Source organism: Mytilus edulis, chromosome 5 (genome assembly GCF_963676685.1).
Source record: "Mytilus edulis chromosome 5, xbMytEdul2.2, whole genome shotgun sequence".
Taxonomy (NCBI): Eukaryota; Metazoa; Mollusca; class Bivalvia; order Mytilida; family Mytilidae; genus Mytilus; species Mytilus edulis.
This window is the reverse complement of record NC_092348.1, coordinates 18,995,081-19,016,684: the sequence shown is the minus strand read 5'-3', so window position 1 is coordinate 19,016,684 and position 21,604 is coordinate 18,995,081. Positions and strand designations below refer to the sequence as shown.

At 31.2% G+C, this 21,604-nt stretch overlaps 1 protein-coding gene across 1 annotated transcript; it reads left to right on the top strand.

The window, feature by feature from the left end:
* Positions 1-1,249: 1,249 nt before the first annotated feature.
* Positions 1,250-6,725, top strand: LOC139523141 (ryncolin-2-like). Its single transcript, XM_071316944.1, has 6 exons — positions 1,250-1,369; positions 1,524-1,604; positions 2,299-2,429; positions 2,748-2,844; positions 3,306-3,470; positions 6,437-6,725. The coding sequence occupies exons 1-6, from the start codon at positions 1,255-1,257 to the stop codon at positions 6,673-6,675; spliced, it is 828 nt and encodes a 275-aa protein (XP_071173045.1). The 5' UTR covers positions 1,250-1,254; the 3' UTR covers positions 6,676-6,725.
* Positions 6,726-21,604: the final 14,879 nt, after the last annotated feature.

Below are 21,604 nucleotides of genomic sequence, written 5' to 3'. Positions count from 1 at the left end.
CCATCATGTAAGGGAGAAGGCTGAGGAATAAAAAAACGTGTTAAGGTGGCTCGGGTGTCTTCTTCAAACTTGGATTTTGAAGTAGAAGATAACAATTGGTCTACATCTTTAATTAAATGTTCAAATTTTGGAAGTAGTATGTTATATATGTGTAAGACGTTTGATGTAAATATAGAAGCTATTTGTTTTATCCTATTTACGGCTATAATTTCTATAAAAAAACCCATTATGTTTGTGTTTGATTCAGTTTTTTTCAACTTTGCCAAATAATTGGAGACTCAGATATGAAGGGAGATTACTCAGATAATGTAACGTTATAATAGAAAGGGTTGTGAATTTACATATTTTTATATATAGGCAGAAAGCAAGCTCTTATCTAAAAGCATGTTATAAGTGCTATCTTCTTTTATTCTATGGTGTAGTTTATTTTATCACACAAAATTGTATTACCCATGCATAATCTATACAAAATCTGACAATTTTGCACAACCTGTAATATGAAAACAAAATCTGGTGATCCATATTTTTTATTGTATTTTCGAATAAAGCACAATCATATCTTCGATTTGACAAATAATTAAAAACGTCTTTGGATTTTAATTAAGACACCCAGCCACCTAAACATTTGCCACAATATATATGTTCCATTCCAACACCAGGAGCATTAAGGTCAGTTGACGTTGGTCGTTGCCTATAGTAAAGGTTTTTGTCCATTGTTTTTTACATACATCAGGCCATTGGTGTTCCTCGTTTTGACTATTTAACAGTGTGCAAAATCATTCCCTTTACCAATCATAACCTATGCCGTTAAATTGAAATAATCAATAAAAACAATTACACAACGTAGCCCACTTCCATTAGAATGACATTAACATGAACAAAACAATACAGTTCTTCATAAAACTAACTGAGGATGATAAGCATGATATCTACAATTGTTGGTAAGAAATTGCAAGATTTTTTCTTTATAGATAACAAGTTGAAAGAAGTTTCACCATAAAGGTTACTTGTAATTGAAGGTAGATGCCAGCATTTATTCTAATTGTCAGATCAACGGATGAGCACAATATACGATAAATTAATTCATTCAAAATAACAGACAAGGAAGTAATGGAAATTCGTTAAAAAAACCTAATACTGTTCTTAGAAATGTGAAACACTCCAATCTGTTACCATAATAAGTCACGCAACTGTTATTAAGGTAATAAGTATAAATAGTTTATTAGTTTCAATTTTATACCAAATACAATCAAAATGTATCTATCTAGCATACATGCACCGTACATAGTATTGTCTATTTTTGTATTGGTAGTAGTAACAACCGTTACAAATGGCGACAGAAATCTTCTCACATCAGCTTCTGATTCTGGTAATTATAGTACAGCAAAATAAGTGTTTTTGATTTTATAAACATCTTACATTGACTGTTTAATTTACTACTTGAATTATTTATCTTTCCACTTTTTTTTCTTTTTTTCTTCATTTTTAACATTATTAAAACTGAATTGAATAATGTGTTTAAGGTGTGTGCTTTTATGGTAAAACGGCTGAAAGAGTACTTAGCATCTTGGCAACTGGTAACCACAGATCTTTACTGCCTTCAGGTAACACACTTTTGCATCAAACTTTATCACTTAAAACATAGCGGCATGTATATATATAGATGCTTTGTCTAAGCTAATGCCCTTACATGTAATATAAAAAAGTTATCTTCCGCTCTTATTTTGTACACCTAATTACGATGTATCTGAATAAAAATCTTCAATGTCCATTTACAATATAGCATTTTTAGTTAGAATGGATTAATAATATCATGAGCACTGAATGAAGATAATATACTTCTCATTATCAATAGTAAGTAAAATCCTAAAAGATTGTTAAGAGTGTCTACCCAATATTTATCAAAACATAACACGTTGTTTAACCCTTCTATGTACCAATGGAAAAGTATAATACTATCATTCCCCCTAAATGAACTGAAAAGTCATTTATAGATTTCAACTTGAAAAATAGCTTTCCGTGCAGAATTGAAAGGCAAGGTTGACCAAGTGTAAAATGACCAAGAGAAAAACATCGTGTCGCTTTATTCATGTTATTGTTTGGGCTAAAAAATAACTATGGTAAAATATTCATTTTTTTCAAATTTTATTCTTATAAGGATTCGTTCCGAAAATATTTTTAGGCCAAATTCTTTTTCTCGAAAAATGCTAATAGTGTTGCGATTGGGTGGATTTTATCATATTAGTATTCTTTAAACCGAAGAACCTATACTCTTAAATAGTTTCTTAACTATTTCAGAGAAAAGGGTTAATGACTGCTCCGATTTAGACCGCAAACATTACAGAAGTGGAGTCTACAAAATCTACCCGGCAGGTGGCGCTGGATTCAAGACGTACTGTGATATGAAGACGGATGGAGGAGGATGGACGGTAATCATATTTTAAAATCTATTTAGGAAATAGTAAAGAAAGCAAGTGAATGACGAATTATATTCGTTACTGTAAGATAATAGTAATTGATACTGTAAAATGATTGGCAGACATCTTAGTAAATTTTTAAAACTTTTAAAATAGACATATTTTTATGACTATTTAAGGCTGTTTATTTCTTACATCATATGTTTATATGCGCACATCTTATATTTATACTACATGTAATTGGTTCATTCAGTTAAATTCTAATTAAAATTATATACTGCAAATTATTTTACGTTTTATGTACATTGTACATTCATATTTTTATTCTAGGTTTTTCAGCATAGACAAAACGGTAAAGTGGATTTCTACCGAGGATGGGAGGAATATGTAAACGGATTTGGTAATCTGAATACGGAATTCTGGTTAGGTTAGTGTTTTCTTAAAATAACGTTGAGGATAACAGGAAGCACGTTTCCCCACTTTTACCGAGTATTCAGAAGATACATGTCCCTCGAGCAATTTATTATCTTTAGTTTTTTTTACTTTGATATTTTCTTTTAAATTATGCATGAACCTCCACATGCTCTATATGAAATCTATCGAAATTGTGGATTGAAAAAATAAGAATATCAACAAATTTTTCAAGGTTCCTGAATTCAACAGAAAGAAAACATTCGTTTCAACTTTGAACGTGTACCAGCTACTTCATATAGCTGTAATTATTCCTATTGTAGCTGTCATGTTTGACATAACCGTATTTTCCATGTATCTGTTTTTAAATATGTATGAGGGCTGCTATCAGAAATGTAGATTCGAATGTAAACTGGTGATAATGAAAATATACATATTCATCTCTATATTTTTTTAATTTTTTTTTGTATTTAAAAGGCAATGATAAGCTGTACAGACTAACATCTAAAGGACATTATGAGCTCAGAGTTGATCTGGAGGACTTCAATGGCGATAAAGCCTACGCGAAATATTCTACTTTTTACATTGGCGACAAGTCATCTTATTACAGACTTACAGTGAATGGTTATAGTGGAACGGCAGGTAATACTCCCATTTTATAAATGAGGTTTTGCTGAACTATCCTGTTTTTCATCAATGGTAGAAATTAAAAAAATGTTTATAGTTTTTATTTCAGAATTAAATGGTTCTGAAATTAAATATTAGTCTTTATTTCAACAGTTTAGCTATTGTTGCAATGTGAACAAGTAATGGGTTATTCGTTACATTTAACATTGTTATCAAGCCACTGTTTATTGACAGTTTCTTACGACTTAGACAGGTCTTTTTACTATCTTCGGATATGTCTAATTCCTAAAAGGAAGTGTTAAGCATGTCTCAACATACGATATTGCTCAGAATTCTCCTCAGTTAGGGACACCAATTTATTTTTTATCCTTAAACATTTTTTCCATGCTGTAATTCTTAAGTTCACTCAATCATTTCGCATTAAAGACGTTATGTATTAATGTATTTCGTTTGATCTTTTGGTAAAGTTACAATGAAATAATAGTCTTTCTATTATTACACTTTTTTTTATTAATTGATTAATTCCGATATAGTCCATAATGACAAAAATCATTACTTTTTAAACTACAATGGGAAGACAAAAAAAAACCCCCAAAAAACTCCCCAGTAGATTCAAAAAGGGTAAAGTAAAATCAATATCAACCAACGGATTGAATTAAAATAACTGTCATTTTCTACCTACTGAAGTTAAAATCAAGCTAAACAGTAAAATTATGTCATATTCTACCGGAAGTCGAAAAATATCTCATTATTTTATATAAAAGAATTAAGAAACCACTTAATATTTGGAGATCTATAAGTAAATTATCATTGGAACCGGGATTAACTTTGAATATTGCAAGTTATAAACATGATAAAAGCTCCCGATATAAAAGATTTAAACAATTCAAATAAGAAAACTAACTGCATTATGTATACACTGTGTATCATCGCAACCGGAAATTGGGCACTAACGAAGCGGAGAGAAATAGACAAAAAAAGTAAACAAGGTAAAAACTCCTTCATTCGAAAGCATTTCCACTCATTTGATGAGGCTGCCGCTTAAGAAATGATTTTCTGATATATAATTCTTTAAATTATTAGGCCGATAAGTACAAAATTAAGACAAGATTTTGTGTTATACTCCAAAACTTGCCACTTAGTACAGAAAAATTTCGAGGTCAATCGTCTTCTGTCGCCCCATTGTCAAGATATTGAACTGTTTTTCATTATTTTTCCAAACACGTTTTTAGATTATTATAGTGTGGCCTCATATTTACAAATTTGTTGTCAAAAAGAGTGAAAGAGTATGGACAAAAACATTGTTTGTTTATTGTACGGCGAATTGCAGGACGTTGTACGGCGTGTTGCAATATATTGAAATTTAAAGATGAAATTAATCACTGTTTAGATAATATCAAGTGACGATATTTTGTCGATATCGAAGCTGTACAGGCTTACAAATATACAAAATAAACTGCATATCAAATATTATAAAATATAGCTATGCCGTTAATACCGTTCAGAAGTCGTCGTTCCGTACCGCTATTCGATTTTGTACAAAACGTTTTTTTCAACCATATTATTCTTAATACATTCATATATAGTTTTACTACTAACGACTGTTATTTGTCAGAGTGAAATTTTGTAAGTTCAATAAAAAAACGACCATTCATCTTTTGTTGGTGCCGTTTTAAAAAAAAAATATAAACAGTGGAGATGTGGTATGATAGCAAATAAGATAACTATCCATCAGGATCAAATAAAGTGTATTTAAGGAATTATATGCTATCGTACGGTCTTCAACAACGAAAACGTGTATCCCATAGTCAGCTTTAAAAAGCCCAAAAATGAAAAATGTGGAAGGATTCAATAAGAAAACAAACGACATTACCCATAACAAAAACAACAAATATGATAAAGATGAATCAACGACAACCACCGAACTAAAGGTTCGAGACTTCGGACAGACACATAAAGTATGTGCTGGGTTAAACATATTGTTTATTTTTTTAATTTCTGAAGTGATTCATTTGTAAAAAGAAAAGTTAAGAAAGACTTTGTTTTCATTGAGTATACGCATATGGTCATCACCATTCGCGTATGGTCCAAATACTCCTATGGTCCGGAACATGTGTCAATGCTGTCAAGCGAATGGTATTTTTATCAAATGCATAATTAGATATTTGAATTCAATACTTTATTTTCTTTGAAAGGACGGCAAATAAATATTTTTAAATTAGCGAGTTGCCATACAGTAAATTTGTCAACACAAGCAAGTTGCCGTACTATAGACTTTATTTTTTATGGTCAGTATTCTTTAAAAAACATCTTTTTGACAACAAATTTCAGTAAATATGATGCCACACTATAATTATTTAAAAACGTGTCTGGAAAAATAATAAAAACAATTCAATATCATCAAAATGGGGCGACAGAAGACGATCGACCTCAAAATTTTCCCGTAATAAGTGGCGTGTTTTGGAGTATAACACAAAATCTTGTCTTAATTTTGTACTTATCGTCCTAATAATTTAAAGAATTATATATCAGAAAATCATTTCTTAAGCGGCACCCTCATCAAATGAGTGAAAATGCTTTATCTTGAATGAATTCCTAACTTGTTTACTTTTTTCCATATCTATTTTTCTCCGCTTTGTTAGTACCCTATTTTCGGTGACGATGATACACAGTGGTATAAATAAAACAATAAAACAAAGAACAAATATGATATATTTAACTATGTTCTATTGTTTTAACGTTTTAATTATTCAAATTTAAGTACTTTGTATGTGTAACTAGAAAGACAATACATAATAATGTATATTTGCAAGCATTGCTTTTTAAGATCTGGAAATTTATAAAAAAATGACTTATAGATTAAAAAAATAGCTTTGAATTGGTAGAGATAGCCAAAATTGCAGAATGAAAAATGAGTTAAAAAAACTAGTTGTTGTTATTTACATCATTGTCAATACATTTTTATTTTTATATGATATAAGGTGATTCTTTAAAGAGGCATACCAAACAAGCTTTCTCTACAAAAGATAAGGATAATGACAGCCATAGCAGTGATTGTGCTGAAGTGTACAAAGGGGCTTGGTGGTATAAAGACTGTCATGACGCTAATCTAAACGGACTGTATCTAGGAAATAAAAAGGATTACAAAGGAATGCGATGGAGTCATTGGAAAGGAACACAGTCAATGAAGACTACGTCAATGATGATTCGGAGAGTATAAACATAACGCAATTGGTTATACTTTTAACAAATAAATGTATAGATTACATACTCTCTGGTCGAGTTTTATCTTGTTTTATGAATATGATGTTTACTATAGTATGAATCTACGTTATATACGTTTAAGAAGTACATAGTTTAAACAAAATTTACTTCGATTAAATACATGGCAACATTCACATGCTTTAAGTTACATTCAACGGTCGGTTTTGAGTGTTCTTTGTGCACGATCTGTTTGTGTATTCCAATCGTATATTTATTATAGGAACATGTTTGATGAATATGAAAATAAGACAAAAGATGTGGTACGATATCCAATGAGACAACTCCCTACCACAGTCTTAATGGCACAGAGGTTAACAATTATAGGTATTCGTTCGACCTTTAACAATGAGCATAACCCATACCGCATAGTCAGCTACGACAGGAGTTTATTCAAAAAATAATTTAGTGTGTTTAGTGAAGTTTGCTATGTTGTGTTTTCTGTACTATAATTTGTCTGTTTGTCTTTTTTAAGCCATGGAGTTGTCAGTTTATTTTCTTCTATGAGTTTTACTGTCCCTTTGGTATCTTTAGTCCCTCTGATATACAATCTACATATACACCGGTGCCGGCTTCTTCGGTAATACACGTCAAAGACACGGTTATAAATACGGCATTTGTTTTAAATATCCTAATAATGTCGTAACAGGTTACCTCAACTATATATGAATTGCAGAATCAACTTTCTCAACAGATGTAAATTGAACTTATTAGACTGAGGTCCTGGTCCTGTTTTGACTTTTTATTGGTTTATTATTTTTATTTTTCAAATATGAAATTTTCGGAAAAGAGTTTTAAACATAATTTACAAGGAAGCTACTTACTAAGAAGCTATTAAGCCAATAGTTCAAAATGGGGTTCAAAAAGTTGAAATTATCCCTTCGTAAATTTTACAGACGCCATCACAAGTTGGTTGACCGTTATGGAATATAACCGTTTCACAGATGATATCGGATATGTTCCTTATGTCGTAACTACAATGCCCTTTCCCTTTTCACGAAGTAGGCTATTTACCAGCTTTGTAACATAAGCAACACGACGGGTACTACATGTAGAGCAGGATCAGCTTACCCTTCCGGAGCACATGAGATCACCCCAAGTTTTTGGTGGTGTTCGTGTTGCTAAGTCTTTAGTTTTCTATGTTGGGTCTTATGTACTATTATTTGTCTGTTTGTCTTTTTATTTTTAGCTATGGCGTTGTCAGTTTATTTTCTATCTGTGAGTTTGACTCTCCCTCTGATATCTTTCGTCCCTCTTTTACATCCAAAGTTGTCTGCATGTTGGCATTTCTTTTTGTGTCATTTTAGCATTCCTGTTGTTTCTTTGTTTTCCTTTTATAGTTGATGTATCCCCTCGATTTTAGTTTGTAACACCGGTTTACCACTGTTGCCTTTATTTACATCCACAGTAAGATAGTACATAAATGATTGGTTGATGTTTGCTCAGCGTACAGTAGCAAACATTTCAACAATATTGAGGACAAAACCACATCAACAATCGATAAAGATATGATCTCGGCTGGCCATATTTGTCATCAGTGTATTTTATTATTTCGTCAAATCTAATTTTTCGCACTGGTAATTTCCTATCTTTCGCCTCTTGTTGTTGTATGTTTTAGATAAGGAATAATTCGAACATTTACTTCGTTGGTGTTTAAAAAAACTAAACATAAATCATGAATAAAACCTCTGCTACACACTCACCATTTCATGATTTCATCCTGCCAATTTAACCTTTATCCGATACTTTAGGTGGTGGTCTTTTCATTTGATTTTTGTTGTAACGATAGTAATTCAAACTTTTGATGAAACTTTCGTGACAAGAACGTCATTATTAGCACCAAAATATATCAACGCAAACTGTGGCATTACCTCTTCAACGCAAACTGTATCATTGCGCCATTTTATGAACTCTTGTCTATCTGTATCGATTTAAAGATAAGTAAAAGATAGATGTATGTACTATTATCTTACCTCCTATACATTTATAGAGATATGATTGGTTAAAGGACTACACGTGATGACTATGTATATTTGATATAGGGTGTTTTAAAAAATATAGGATTAGTTACCAAACTTGGTTAGTTACCATATGGGGTAACTCCCCTTAAAAAAAAGATGCCACAACCCTTTATAAAAACAACACGGTGTTGAGAAATAATCTGAAAGGATTCAACAGACGACGAAATTGAGGATGAAAGGTTGAAATAAGTTCATAAAACATAAATTAAAGCTAACAAGGTGTTATTGTTGGCATAACGGAGTTACTTCCCGTTAAAAAAAAAAATCTGAATGGATTCAACAGACGAAAAAATTGATACATGTAATGAACGATTGAAATAAATTCATAAAATGAATTTAACGCTAAGAAATTGTTACTGTTGGCATTTGTTTTCTGTATAGACAAATAGAAGTAGGAACTTATTACTAAGTATTAAAGACTTGCTCACTTTTATATACCGCTAGTCAAAATACCACATGTAAAGATAGTCGGTAAGATAAATTCGTTCACGGTGTGCTAGTGTTCGAATACGATATATATAGGGTCAGTAAATTCCATATGCGAAATCCCATATGGAATTTACTGACCCCACACACATCGTATTAGGTCACTAAAACACCATGTAACTAATACAATCAGTAAAATGATATAAGTACTTTTATAAAAAATAACTAACCAATAACAATCATCAACTGAAATCATGTTATGATTTTCATCACGACATTTATTTGAAAAGCAAATTATCATAACAAGCGGTAAAATATAGAGTAAGCTTCTATAAATTGTTTCTACAATGGTCATCATAAGCAACGTCACGAAACTATTGTTGAATATTTGTTCTAAAAACATTCGGTAAAATGATAGATGCATTGCTGAAGAGATACTTATTTTCGAAAAAGTTCAAGAAATGATTGTTCAAACTTATTCCCAAGATGAATTAGCTTATGTCTATTAAATAAAATACACAGACTGATAAGTTTGCCTTAGATGGAGGTTGTCCCGGAAATGATTTGAACAATATCATACGTGGAAATCCAAGTATCAAGTAATAGTACTTATTGTATATGAAAACACAATGGCATTAACGTTACTGTTACAAATTGTGACTTGAATGGAGAGTTGTCTCATTGGTACTCAAACCACACCTTCTTATATCTTTGTATCAAATATAAGCACTATAAAATATCAATTAGTATGAAGCATATAATAAACACTTGTTTTTGTACACGAATCTACTTTAGGTACATTTTGTTCTTTTTTTCGATTGCTTTGTTTGATTGATTGATTGATTGATTGTTAGTGTTAATCGCCACTTTTGAGCTATTTCGTAGTGGCCATGTTTTTTTCGTGGAGGAGGGTGGAATGTCCGGAGAAAACCATCGACTTCCGACAAGGAAACTAACATCCCCTATCAATTGAAATTGGAGTCAAGTTCACACACACGTGCGGGATTCGAACTCTCAACCCCAGTGTTTGCCTGGCTAGTGATGACAGTAGTAACTATTTAGACAACTCGGACACCGAGGACCCTACCATTACTTTGATTGTAAAGGAATAGAATGCAACTCCTTTGTATTCCGAAATTTAATATCCCAAATAAAATGCTAGCATTTGCTGCTCACAAAAAGACTTTTAAACCAAGAGTTCCAAGTGACACAATTGAATAAATCTTTCGAAAATTTTACAGAAACCATAATGCGTTGGTTGAATTTTATAAAATATCTATTTCACAGATGACGGCTTATATGTTCCAACTGTCGTAACTTACATATCATCCTAACTTCTTTAAATATCACATATCGACCGGTTTGCTCTTACATGAGAAAAGAAACAAAACAGGTGCCACACGTCGAGCCGGTTCTGTTTACCCTATCGGAGCATCTGTAATCACATCTTGTTTTTGGTTGGGTTCGTGCTACTAATTCTTTAGATTCCTATACTGTGTTTTGTTTACTGTTTTTTTATGCAACACTATTGTCCTGTTTACTTCAACATAGGAGTTGGAATATCTCTTTCATGTCATTCACCTCTCTTTCTCATTTTATGGAGAATCGAATCATAATGCATCGCAGATAACCTTCAAAATTAAGATGACTCTGTAAAATTAATTTTTATACAGAACATCCTACACATTTGCCATTTATGCATGGTCTCATTCTGTCTCCTGCATGAAAAAATCAGCTTATATCTTTATATTTCAATTATAAAACTAGCATAAACAGTAATCGCTTATCAATATTGAATGCACAAGACATAATGTTTAACAGAAAGTGAGGATTTTGCATGTTTTTTTTTTATGACATACTACTTTGTTTCTAACTGGGATTTTTTATTGCGTTGATGTATGCAAACTTCAGACATAATTTCCTTTCTCAATTTTATTTCATACATAACTGGTGTTTATACAATTAAATAGTGATAGATCGTTTTAATCCTGCCCTGCATAAAGAGTATTAATGTCCCAGTTGATACGATACTTTAAGCTTGTATTTCCTATCATGATTTACTTGATAGAGGTTAGTTCCTTACATGATAGCAATCTAACCAAGGGTACCATTTGATGAGGTGAAAGACATCCACATTTATTTCTATGGTGAATAATTAACATTTTGATATTCGGGAAGTTACTTTTCAAGATGGATTTTCGTACCTCTGCCATTTCGTATCCAAAATTACCCAACATTAACCATTTCGTACTAACGATAAAAACCATTTCGTATCATATGGGCAAATTCATCTACCACTATATACATGTTTACCATTTCGTATCATATATTTGTGGAAGTTGTAATTATTATTTTTAGATATATATATTATTATTTGATGATTTTTTTAATGTAACATAAATAAATTGCATCCAGACGTAGAAATGTTACAAAGACCCATGCTTGGTTTGATTGTAATAGTTTTTATCACATTATGGTTGTTTGCAGGATTGATCCTTTATTAATTTTTCAATTTTCAAAATAACTCCAGTACGGCGCGAGCTTTTAGTTCCAAATTTTAAATCAATGTTATCGGCAGAAATTTGTCTGTTACTAAAGCGCTGGATACTACTTGAAATAAAAAAGTTCCACATATTTAAAAAAAAAAATCGTGTATTGACTTTTTTCCTATCAAATATTTAATAGGTACTTTAATTTTAAATTTTTGGCATTTCACGTGACCTCTACCGCCTTACAGGAAAAGGTCAATGAGACTATTTTAACGTAGAAAATAAACACATATAAATCTTTCACGATGTTCAAAGTGAAATACATACAAATCTTCCACAAGTATGAAATGGTACATACGTACAAACCTACAATGTATTGTAACGTGTACGCAAACCGGTGAGAACCTTTCTAACCAACCAAACCAACCAAACCAACCACCAGACCAAACAGACATCAACAACGAACCAAAAGAATTGAAAAGGAAATATGAATGCTCAAAATAATTACTACTACTGCTACTGCATACACAACTACTTTTACTATTTCTGTACCAAAAATCTGTAGTACTGGAAATCTCCTTTTAACATTCAGTACTATTTTGTTACTTTAAAGTTATAGTAATATTTAGGTACCTGTATTTTACAGTACTTTATTTGTACCTGAAATCTAAGTACTGCAGATTTTTGGTTGCACGGTTACATTTTCAGCATATTGAAAGTTTGTCTTTTTAAAATCTTATAAATTTATGAATGTGTTGACTGTATATTTCTATGTCATATCTAAATATAGAAGTTGCCGAAATTATATGTAATACCTGTTCTTGTTTCCAATGTAACCAACGATGCGTTTAACGACACATACTTGGTATTTTTTACAATTTTTGGAAAAACATATTTCTCTTGTTAAAACGTTTTGTATACAACCTATAAATCACTTTTTTTTTTATCTTTATTGTTGATATTTTAGTCTATACTCAAACGAATTGGTTAACCATACAGGTTATGTACATTTCATCGTGCTGTATATTTCTCCGCCTGTATGATATGAGGCCTTTTTAAAGGGGGATTTTTCCCAATATTTAATTAAGATAAATATCATTAACTAACTAAACAACAGCTGAAAAGGTTTTTTTTTTAGATTTCAGTATAAAGACAATAATAGTGCATTGACTTGACAAATCAACGATATAAGGATTCGGCCCGAAACGGGTTTCTAAGCCTCATCCTTATATTGTTGATATGTCAAGTCAATGCACTGTTATTGTCTAGTATATATAATACAATAAAGTATCACATTAGAATTTAAGTTGTTCTGAATTTAAACACAAAATCGCTTCAAGTGTATAACAACTTTTATTCACCAGACATACATGTAATATTAATAACAACTGGAACACGAATTAACAGATATAAATCTCTTAAAGCAGCATTCAACAATGAACAATGTATAGATTAGAAGAACAGATAATACTTTAAAATAGGTACACCAAAACTGAATCAACATTCACGGAACACAGATTCTATCAGCAACTCTCCATATAAATACATGTAAATACTACACAACTTAATAAGTCACAATTTTCGTAACCCTTCTATATTATAAAAATATATTACCAGCAACCACAATGTTTGAAACAAACGGACACTTTTGCCGACTTTACGCACCTTTCTCCTATTCAAAGTTAAAGTTAATTATTAAACTTTATTCTCGAAACTTATATTTAAGAAAACAAGAAAACTATGAAAAAAAAGTAAAAACACAAAAATACTGAACTCCGAGGAAAATTCAAAAAAGGAATGTCCCAAATCAAATGGCAAAATCAAAAGTTTAAACACATCAAACGAATGGATAACAACTGTCATATTCCTTACTTGGTACAGGTACTTGGTTTTATAGCTACCTAAACCTCTCACTTGTATGATAGTCTCATCAAATTCCATTATCTTGTCAACGATGCGTGAACAAAACAAACAGACACAATAGGTAAAAATGTCAAAAATAGGGGTACAGCAGTCAACATTGTGTTATCATCTTAATCACTTAAAAACAACAAATGTAACGAAGAAGATCAAAAAGGCATACATCAAATTTAACATCCTCATTTGCTTATATTATACAATTTTATTTATCTATGTAAAATCCACCCATAAAGGATGGAAGGTTTTAAAATACTGGTGTAAAATTGCGCGTTTGAAATTCGCACGGGTAGACATAAAATAGTTTTGCCTTTCAAAGTATGACGGGATACATAAATACAGAGTCACATAAAGTAGTTATAAGAGAGAAGACGTTATTAAAATCAAAATATATTTTATTGGCGAAGTAAGATCATGGCTTCTGTCGGTTACCAACCCACAAAAGGGTCTTTGGGCAACCGTAAATTAGATGCAAATAAAATAGATAAATAAAATTCAAAATTCAAATAAAAACTAAAATGAAATTAAATTTTGAAATAATGGGGTGCTGACTTGAACCCTGGCAACCGATGTCAAAAATCAACATGGGAAACGACGTTTGAGGTGGAAATGAAGATTACATGGATTAATGTTCTAAATTAAATAATAATACAGTGATAAATCAAGTTCATCGGTACTGGTGCAGCCTATAAAGTCCGACCTAGTGATGAACTCTGCTAAAAGACTGTCATAACATTATTTATCGGTACACTATGACTGTTAATCCGTTATCACTCATCAGATGGACGTCATACTGTGGTTAATTGTGTTTATAGACTGGTGAAGAGTTGTAAATCCAGAAGCCGTGACAGGAGTTCTATGTTGAGTTTAAAAACAAGCAGAAATCTGTAAAATAAGACATCAAACAGCAGTATCGAAAAAATAAAAGAGGAGGGATGGGTGGGTTTACATTAATTATGCGTACAATAAACTCAACATTCTGACCTTAGATAAATTCAGTTACTTCCTAGCAGACCATGCATTCAAAATATTGTGAGGAGTGCTTTATCTTTTAAAATTGATATGCCGTGTAATCGAATTAAGACATGCGCGTTACATTGACCTGTGCATGAACTGTCGCAAGTCTTGCCTTCCTCTGATAACGCGATTTAACGGTCAAGCCCTTAAAATCGAAATATAACAAAAAACAGACTTAACAGTAAAAGTAATAATAATAAATAAAATAATTGTGTGGTTCAAAGTATGACGGGATACATAAGTACAGAGTCACGTCAAATGTATATCACAAAATCAGACTTAACAGTAAAATTAGTATTAATAAATAAAATAGTTTTGTCATTCAAAGTATGACAAGATACATAAGTAAAAGTAATATTAATAAATAAAATTATTTTGTCGTTCAAAGTATGATGGTATACATAAGCACAGAGTCACGTCAAATGGATATCTAAAAAAAATGAAATTTCTGCCTCCATTCAAAACTGGAAACTGGAACAATTAGATGAACTGCATAAATATTTGTATTGCATATGATGCAATATTCAGGAACTGAAAACTTTAGCTGTAGAAAAACTGTACCTTAAAAATAAATCAGACCGTAAATTAAGCTGCTAGCCGGCGGTAGGGACAAGCTGGAACTGAGTAAAATACTATAAATCTTACGAAAGTGTTGTTATTTCGAAATCCCAAATACGGGTAAAATCTATGGCCAAATAAGGAAACTTCCTTATTATGCAAATATCTTTCTGTCATTCTGGATCATACAATATTAAAATGATTATACAATATGTAGGTAATCATGAAATAATAAACACGCATTTACTGCTAATATACAATAATACAAAATACAGTTGGCAGAAATATAGACAAAAGTATGTAGACAATATCAATGAAAATTTTAGGCACTGCTATCTGTCACAATTGTCACAGTATATATTCCACGAGGTACGAAATGGTCAAGGTACTAAATGGTCAGGGTACGAAATGGTTTTTACCAAGGTACGAAATAGGGGTATGAAATTGTTAGGGTACAAAATGACTTTAATTCATTAAATGCACGCATAAACATACATTCAACTATATTCGATAAGTTCAAATGTTCATCGTACTTAATTATTTCCATATTATTTTTTAACGATATCTAAGCCATGTCGTTTTATGATTTTTTTTTCTAATTTCACTGTCGTCCTGTCTTCTATAAATCTAGTGTCATTACTACTGATGACCTATATGTGGCGGGAAACATATGATAAATTAGTTCAGTTTAATTACTAAGTGGAGTAGTGTTTATATAAGTATAAGTCAATGTCAGAAGTGTTAAAAGCATCATAATAACAATAAAAAGCGGCAAATAAATAAAACATTCATTAGACAATAAAAGCCACTGTAAGCAAAATCTATAATGTTTTTTCTAATTGAAACATTCTCTGAAACAAAACACATTAGGATGGAAAAAAGCAAAATTGACAGTAGACAATATGGGATTCAAACAGCTGTAGAACATGAACTGTATTTCCATGATGGAATCAGCAGTGAAGTATTCCATAAACTAATTTTTAAATCATAAAGACAGTTATAAAGTCATGGGGCTAGTACAGTCAGTGTTATATCGAGAATATTGTCACACTTAATTTTAAACTTGCAAACTTGATTGTTTTTGTTTTCAAATAAAAAAAACAGAAGTCTTATTATTCTATTTGAAATTGTCTTCTAATTGAAAGAGAAAAATATGTTTATATCACAAAAAAGAAATACTCTCCCTTATTTTTTTTTTTAATAGTGAAAATGAATATCAAAAATTCTAGTTTCTAAAGGGTAAAGTCAAACAAAAGTGACAATATAAAACGTTTTCAACAATCATGACTGAAGAATCCAGGTAGGGAGGATAATTTAAACAGAAAGTTCCTTACACTAGTAGCACGATTTCAGTCTGAAACGGTCATTTTGGTCTGATCACATCTTGATTGACTGGATTTACCGCTAGAAAAAATCGTCAAGATATTTCAGATAGTTAAGTCGCCGTTCAGATCGATAGCCTCATCAGGTAAATCAGTTCGTTAAGGCGTGTCAAGACGGAAAAGACTGAATCGTCTAGCGGGTTGTTTAGACCCGTTAAGACCGTGTCAGACCAAAACAGACCATGGATACAAAAGAACGTTCAAAATTTTCAGACCCTGTTTTGATCCGTTCAGTATACCGGTTTGATACCACGAGTTGCGCCCCTTCTACTCGATAATGCATTTTAGATTAATACATGTATATATGTATTTTATTATTAGAATTTGAAGTATATTTTGATTAATTAAAAAAAAAAAGATTAAATCTTGTGTTAATTCTTTATTTCTTTTCTTGTTTTGTTAAAAACTAATAAATTATTCTTCTTTTTATATATGTTGTTTATTTTTTAATGAATGTTAGTTTATATAAATATATATTGATAGTTAAATGCAAGGACGTACGTTAATTGTATACACACCAGAATGTATGCCATAAATTTAACCTTGAAATGTTGTGAACACCGGTAAAAATGTTTTTTTGTATTTGAAGATTAGTAACGGAAAATCCTAAACGTAACCTAAAAAAGTTAAGGAGATGTGGTATGATTGCCAATGAGACAATCCACAGAAATGCAGCGGAGGCAAATTAACACAGTCATGCATATTTTTGTTTTATGCATGACAGTTTCTTTAATTCGTTTTCTGTTGATATATGTCCTAGTTTACCGTTGAAGCTGTTGCTTTTTTGGTATGTTTATTTTTTTTTCGTGCGAGTTACTCTATTAAAGTTGGAAAAAAATATTCCCGACATTCGGAAATTCGAAAAAAGACTTCCCGGATCCCGAAACCTGATCATATACTGCATTCAGTCTCTGTCGGGACGGTGTTAAAATATCACCGTATAAAAATTTTCATTCAAACAATATATCCTTATAATATTTATTTTCTTATCCATATAATATGTATATAGTACTTTGTATATATATGGCGTTGATTTGAAATAAAATCTGTTTTAGTTAAAACGGTCGAGTTCAATGGCACGTGCTAGTAATCAACCGGGTCAACAGGTAACAAAATCAATGATCCATAACGTAAGAAAGTACATGCCTATTATATTTTACAATTACTCTCATCATCATTCTTGATAAAAAGGTCTAAACTTTAATAAAGAATGAATGAACACGTATTAGTGATGTCTGACCTTCAGTTTTTAATATAAATTAATGCTTGTTTTTTTTTTATATTGAGCAAAGTAACGAATGTGAATCTATTAAACGTTAAAGGTTCTTACAATATCATATACCAAAAGACCATGCAAAATATTTGAGCGCCGCATGTAAAACCATGCATTAAAAAAACATGTACTGTTAGGAAGTTTGTTTAGTATTCAAAAGAAACGTTTCGCTTCTCTATATAGTTTAGAGAGTATTCCTTTAAATTGTGTCAGTTATATAAAGTAGTGTGTATTTGTATTCTATTTATTCATCTAAATGTATCATTATAATATACATTTTGTATTTCACAACTATATATACTATAAGTTGTAGTGTGATTGATTGTTGTTTAAAGTCCAGTGGCAAATACTTCATGCATGTTCAGGACCAGCTGTAAGTTTATGACATGTATGGAACTCACCGGTGTAGTTTTCACGTGTTATAATAGATAAAAGAATAATTAATTTTTAAGATATCGAAACATGAAGGAGGCAAGGCGCATGGATTACCCGCACTTATCAGTTCTTTTCTCTTTTTTGTCTTAATTTTATATGTTTATATAATTTACGATAACTGTGGTGTATACGTGCTGTCAGACGAAAGATACATATGTGCCCTCTAAATATCTTTTTTTACTATGGATTGTTTGCTTTCGTATTGACGTTTAACACACAACTTTAATTACTGACTGGATGTATGTAGAAATTCAAACGTACTGGAGAATGAAGGATGCAAATCCAAGCTTTGAATTAAAATGGTCATTAAATTTGCCACACAAATAAAAGAACAAGTGTAAGTGTTGGAATGACATATACAATATATCAACATGTGCATTGTCGGAGAATTTAACTTTGATTTTACTTTGGTAACTGGACAAAATTGAAGAGAGGCAGCCCAATCTTTTCTCCTTCTTGTTACGAGTACAAATAGATTTTATTTGCTTTATAGACATCGAATAGAATTCAGAGCATAACATTACGGAATATGATCTTCAAAATATACAATTTAATACCAATAACATGTAACAAATACATTGTTTTTATATATATATATATAAAAGTAATTTTTGATCATCAGTGCAAGCAGTAGCGTTTGTTTGATTTTAAAACACGAATCGATCTATACTATTTAAAATTACAATACGCAAGCTGAAACCGTACCAAGTGATTATTATTTTTGCACACGACATCTAGGCTGTCGTCCCACCTCTAACCGTAGACGGTTCTCTTGGTGGGGATATTGTGCATTCAACCGTGGATATGATAAAATATATCTGTAATAAACAAAATTGTAATGTTTTGATTGTGTAATGTCTTAATTTTTAAGGTTACGCGGGTTCGGTATTAAGCGGGACAATTGGTATGAACACATTTCGATATACGTGTAAATTATATTAAAAGAAGCTTTCAAACGCAGTTATTTTCGAGGATATTTAAAGATACAAATAAAAAAATCCTTTTTATGTTTTTGAATTAGGCTTTTAATTTCCATTCCTAATTATATATCATTGTAGAAAAAATTTATTTTATACATTTAAGAGGGCCCTCATGGGGTTTTTGATTATGTGATTACTTGGCCGTTTTTTTAATGATTATTTGATTATTAAGCCAAATATTTCATGATTATTTGATTAACTAGGACTGTATTTTTAGTTTATGATTATTTGATTACTAAAGATAAGCAAATATTTAATGATTATGTGATTATATTGGCAAAAAAATGGTGATTATGTGATTACTAGGACCCCCCCCCCCCCCCATGAGGGGCCTCATTTAAAGTACATGTAATTCTTTATGCTAGCTAGTCCATGAATAAAATTGCATAAATCACAAAAACACATTCGGGAATAGCAAGAAAGTTTACCAAAAAAGTAGTGGGAACTTTACTGTTTTTTTTATCATATATATTTCTGATAGTTTTCCCGACCTATTCACCTATTTTCAAACTTGAAAAGGGACCTCTTTCAGCGGCACGAGCCTGGAACATGTACACATGACAGTTGTAAGTAACAGCTATATAAATATACAAGAGAAGATGTGGTATGATTGCGAATGAGACAACTGTCCACAAGAGACCAAAATTACACAGACATTAACAACTATATTTCACCGTACGGCCGTCAACAATGAGCAAAGCACATACCGCATAGTCAGCTATAAAATGCATTTCAAAGATACTATAATTAGAATAAAAGGTTAACGTACTTACAAAATATGTCATCTTAAAGAATGTGATTTCACAAATAAATTATTTTCAAATTCGCAGTCCAAGTCAACCTAAAATCGGTTACACACATTTTTAATGTTATAAATCCATTCCAACAATATCATTTTAAACACACACTAGCTTGCCTTTTCATTAATTTGAATAGCTTGCCTTTTCATTAATTTGAATAATACAAATTCAGCTAAATTTTGTTTATTCCCATCAACAGAGAAATCTCACACTCATCCCAGACGTTAATAATACTCATGCACTTCAATTTTGATAAACAATTTATTGATACGGATGACAACGCTTTAACATACGGTTACATTAGGGTTAAAAAAAAATGTGAACTTGTTTTTAATTGAATTCAAAGATAGATTAAACGGTAGCTCTAGGCAGCAACCATTTGATTTTCTGGGGGTGGAAAGGGGGGGGGGGGGCTATGTTGTTTTTTTTTGGAAAAAAAAGTTTGTTTCGAGTTTTGGAAAAAAAATAATTTGTTTTTGACTCTGAGAAAAAAAATGTTTGTTTTACCCTCAGCTGACACTATATGTAATGCTAATATTGAAAGAAAAAAAAATTGTCGCCAAAAAAATGTTTGGAAAAAAAATTCCCCCCCCCCCCCCCCCCCCCCCCAAGAAAATCAAATGGTTGCTGCCTTTATAGTGAAATGAACTAATTTTTTGAAGACTCGCCTAAATGTATGTTGCATAGATGTATTAGATCATGCTGTAAATTATATTTATAAAACCATTTATTTGTAAATACCGCATAAATCAGTCTGTTCACTGTTTGAATATAGAAACTTGTCGATTTTATAATATTGAGAGATATCCGAGATTTTGTAATATGGTGTGATAAACAAGTAATTGAAGATGAATATCATTTTATTTTAGTATGTGAAAAGTATAATGAACTTCGAAAGAAATTTATCAAACCATATTGTTGGAGAAAACCGTCGAATCTTAAACTTTTTAGACGATCAATACATTTGAAAGGGGGCATATATATACAGTTGGAACTCGCCCCTTTTTTATGCTCGGTTGGGACCCCCTTTTAAAGTGGTTGGGTTCTCACCAGTATCTGTTCATAATGTAAAGGAACTAACCAATTAAAGGGAAGTTTTTATTTCTGACTGAGAAGGTACAAAATTAAATTCATTCATTAATGCTAAAAATCCATTTGATCCTATTCTGCTGTACTGTTATAATGGTATACCTATACTTATATGATTATTTGACTAATTGTTTAAATGTAAATATGTTTCACTGATGTAATTGAATATTTGTAATAATTGTTTTCTGTAAGTTGTATTGCTTACGAATAAAAGATTATATTATTAATAAAATAAATATTATAACTTTCCTTTTTTGATTGGATGACCATGCAGTGTTGTTGCAACGCCAAGGAACTGGTAATAGAAAGCTATTTTGATTTGATACATATGACAATGAATCTTAACAAAAGGTTCTATAAATTCAATTGTGAATAAAATCACAATACCGTGCATTAACTCAACAACCGTCCATCGACAAATATTACTCGATATTCATTGAAATGATAACAAGTAAACAGTTATTGTAAAAGCAGAGCAGTCTTAAATTCTAATAGTTTTGT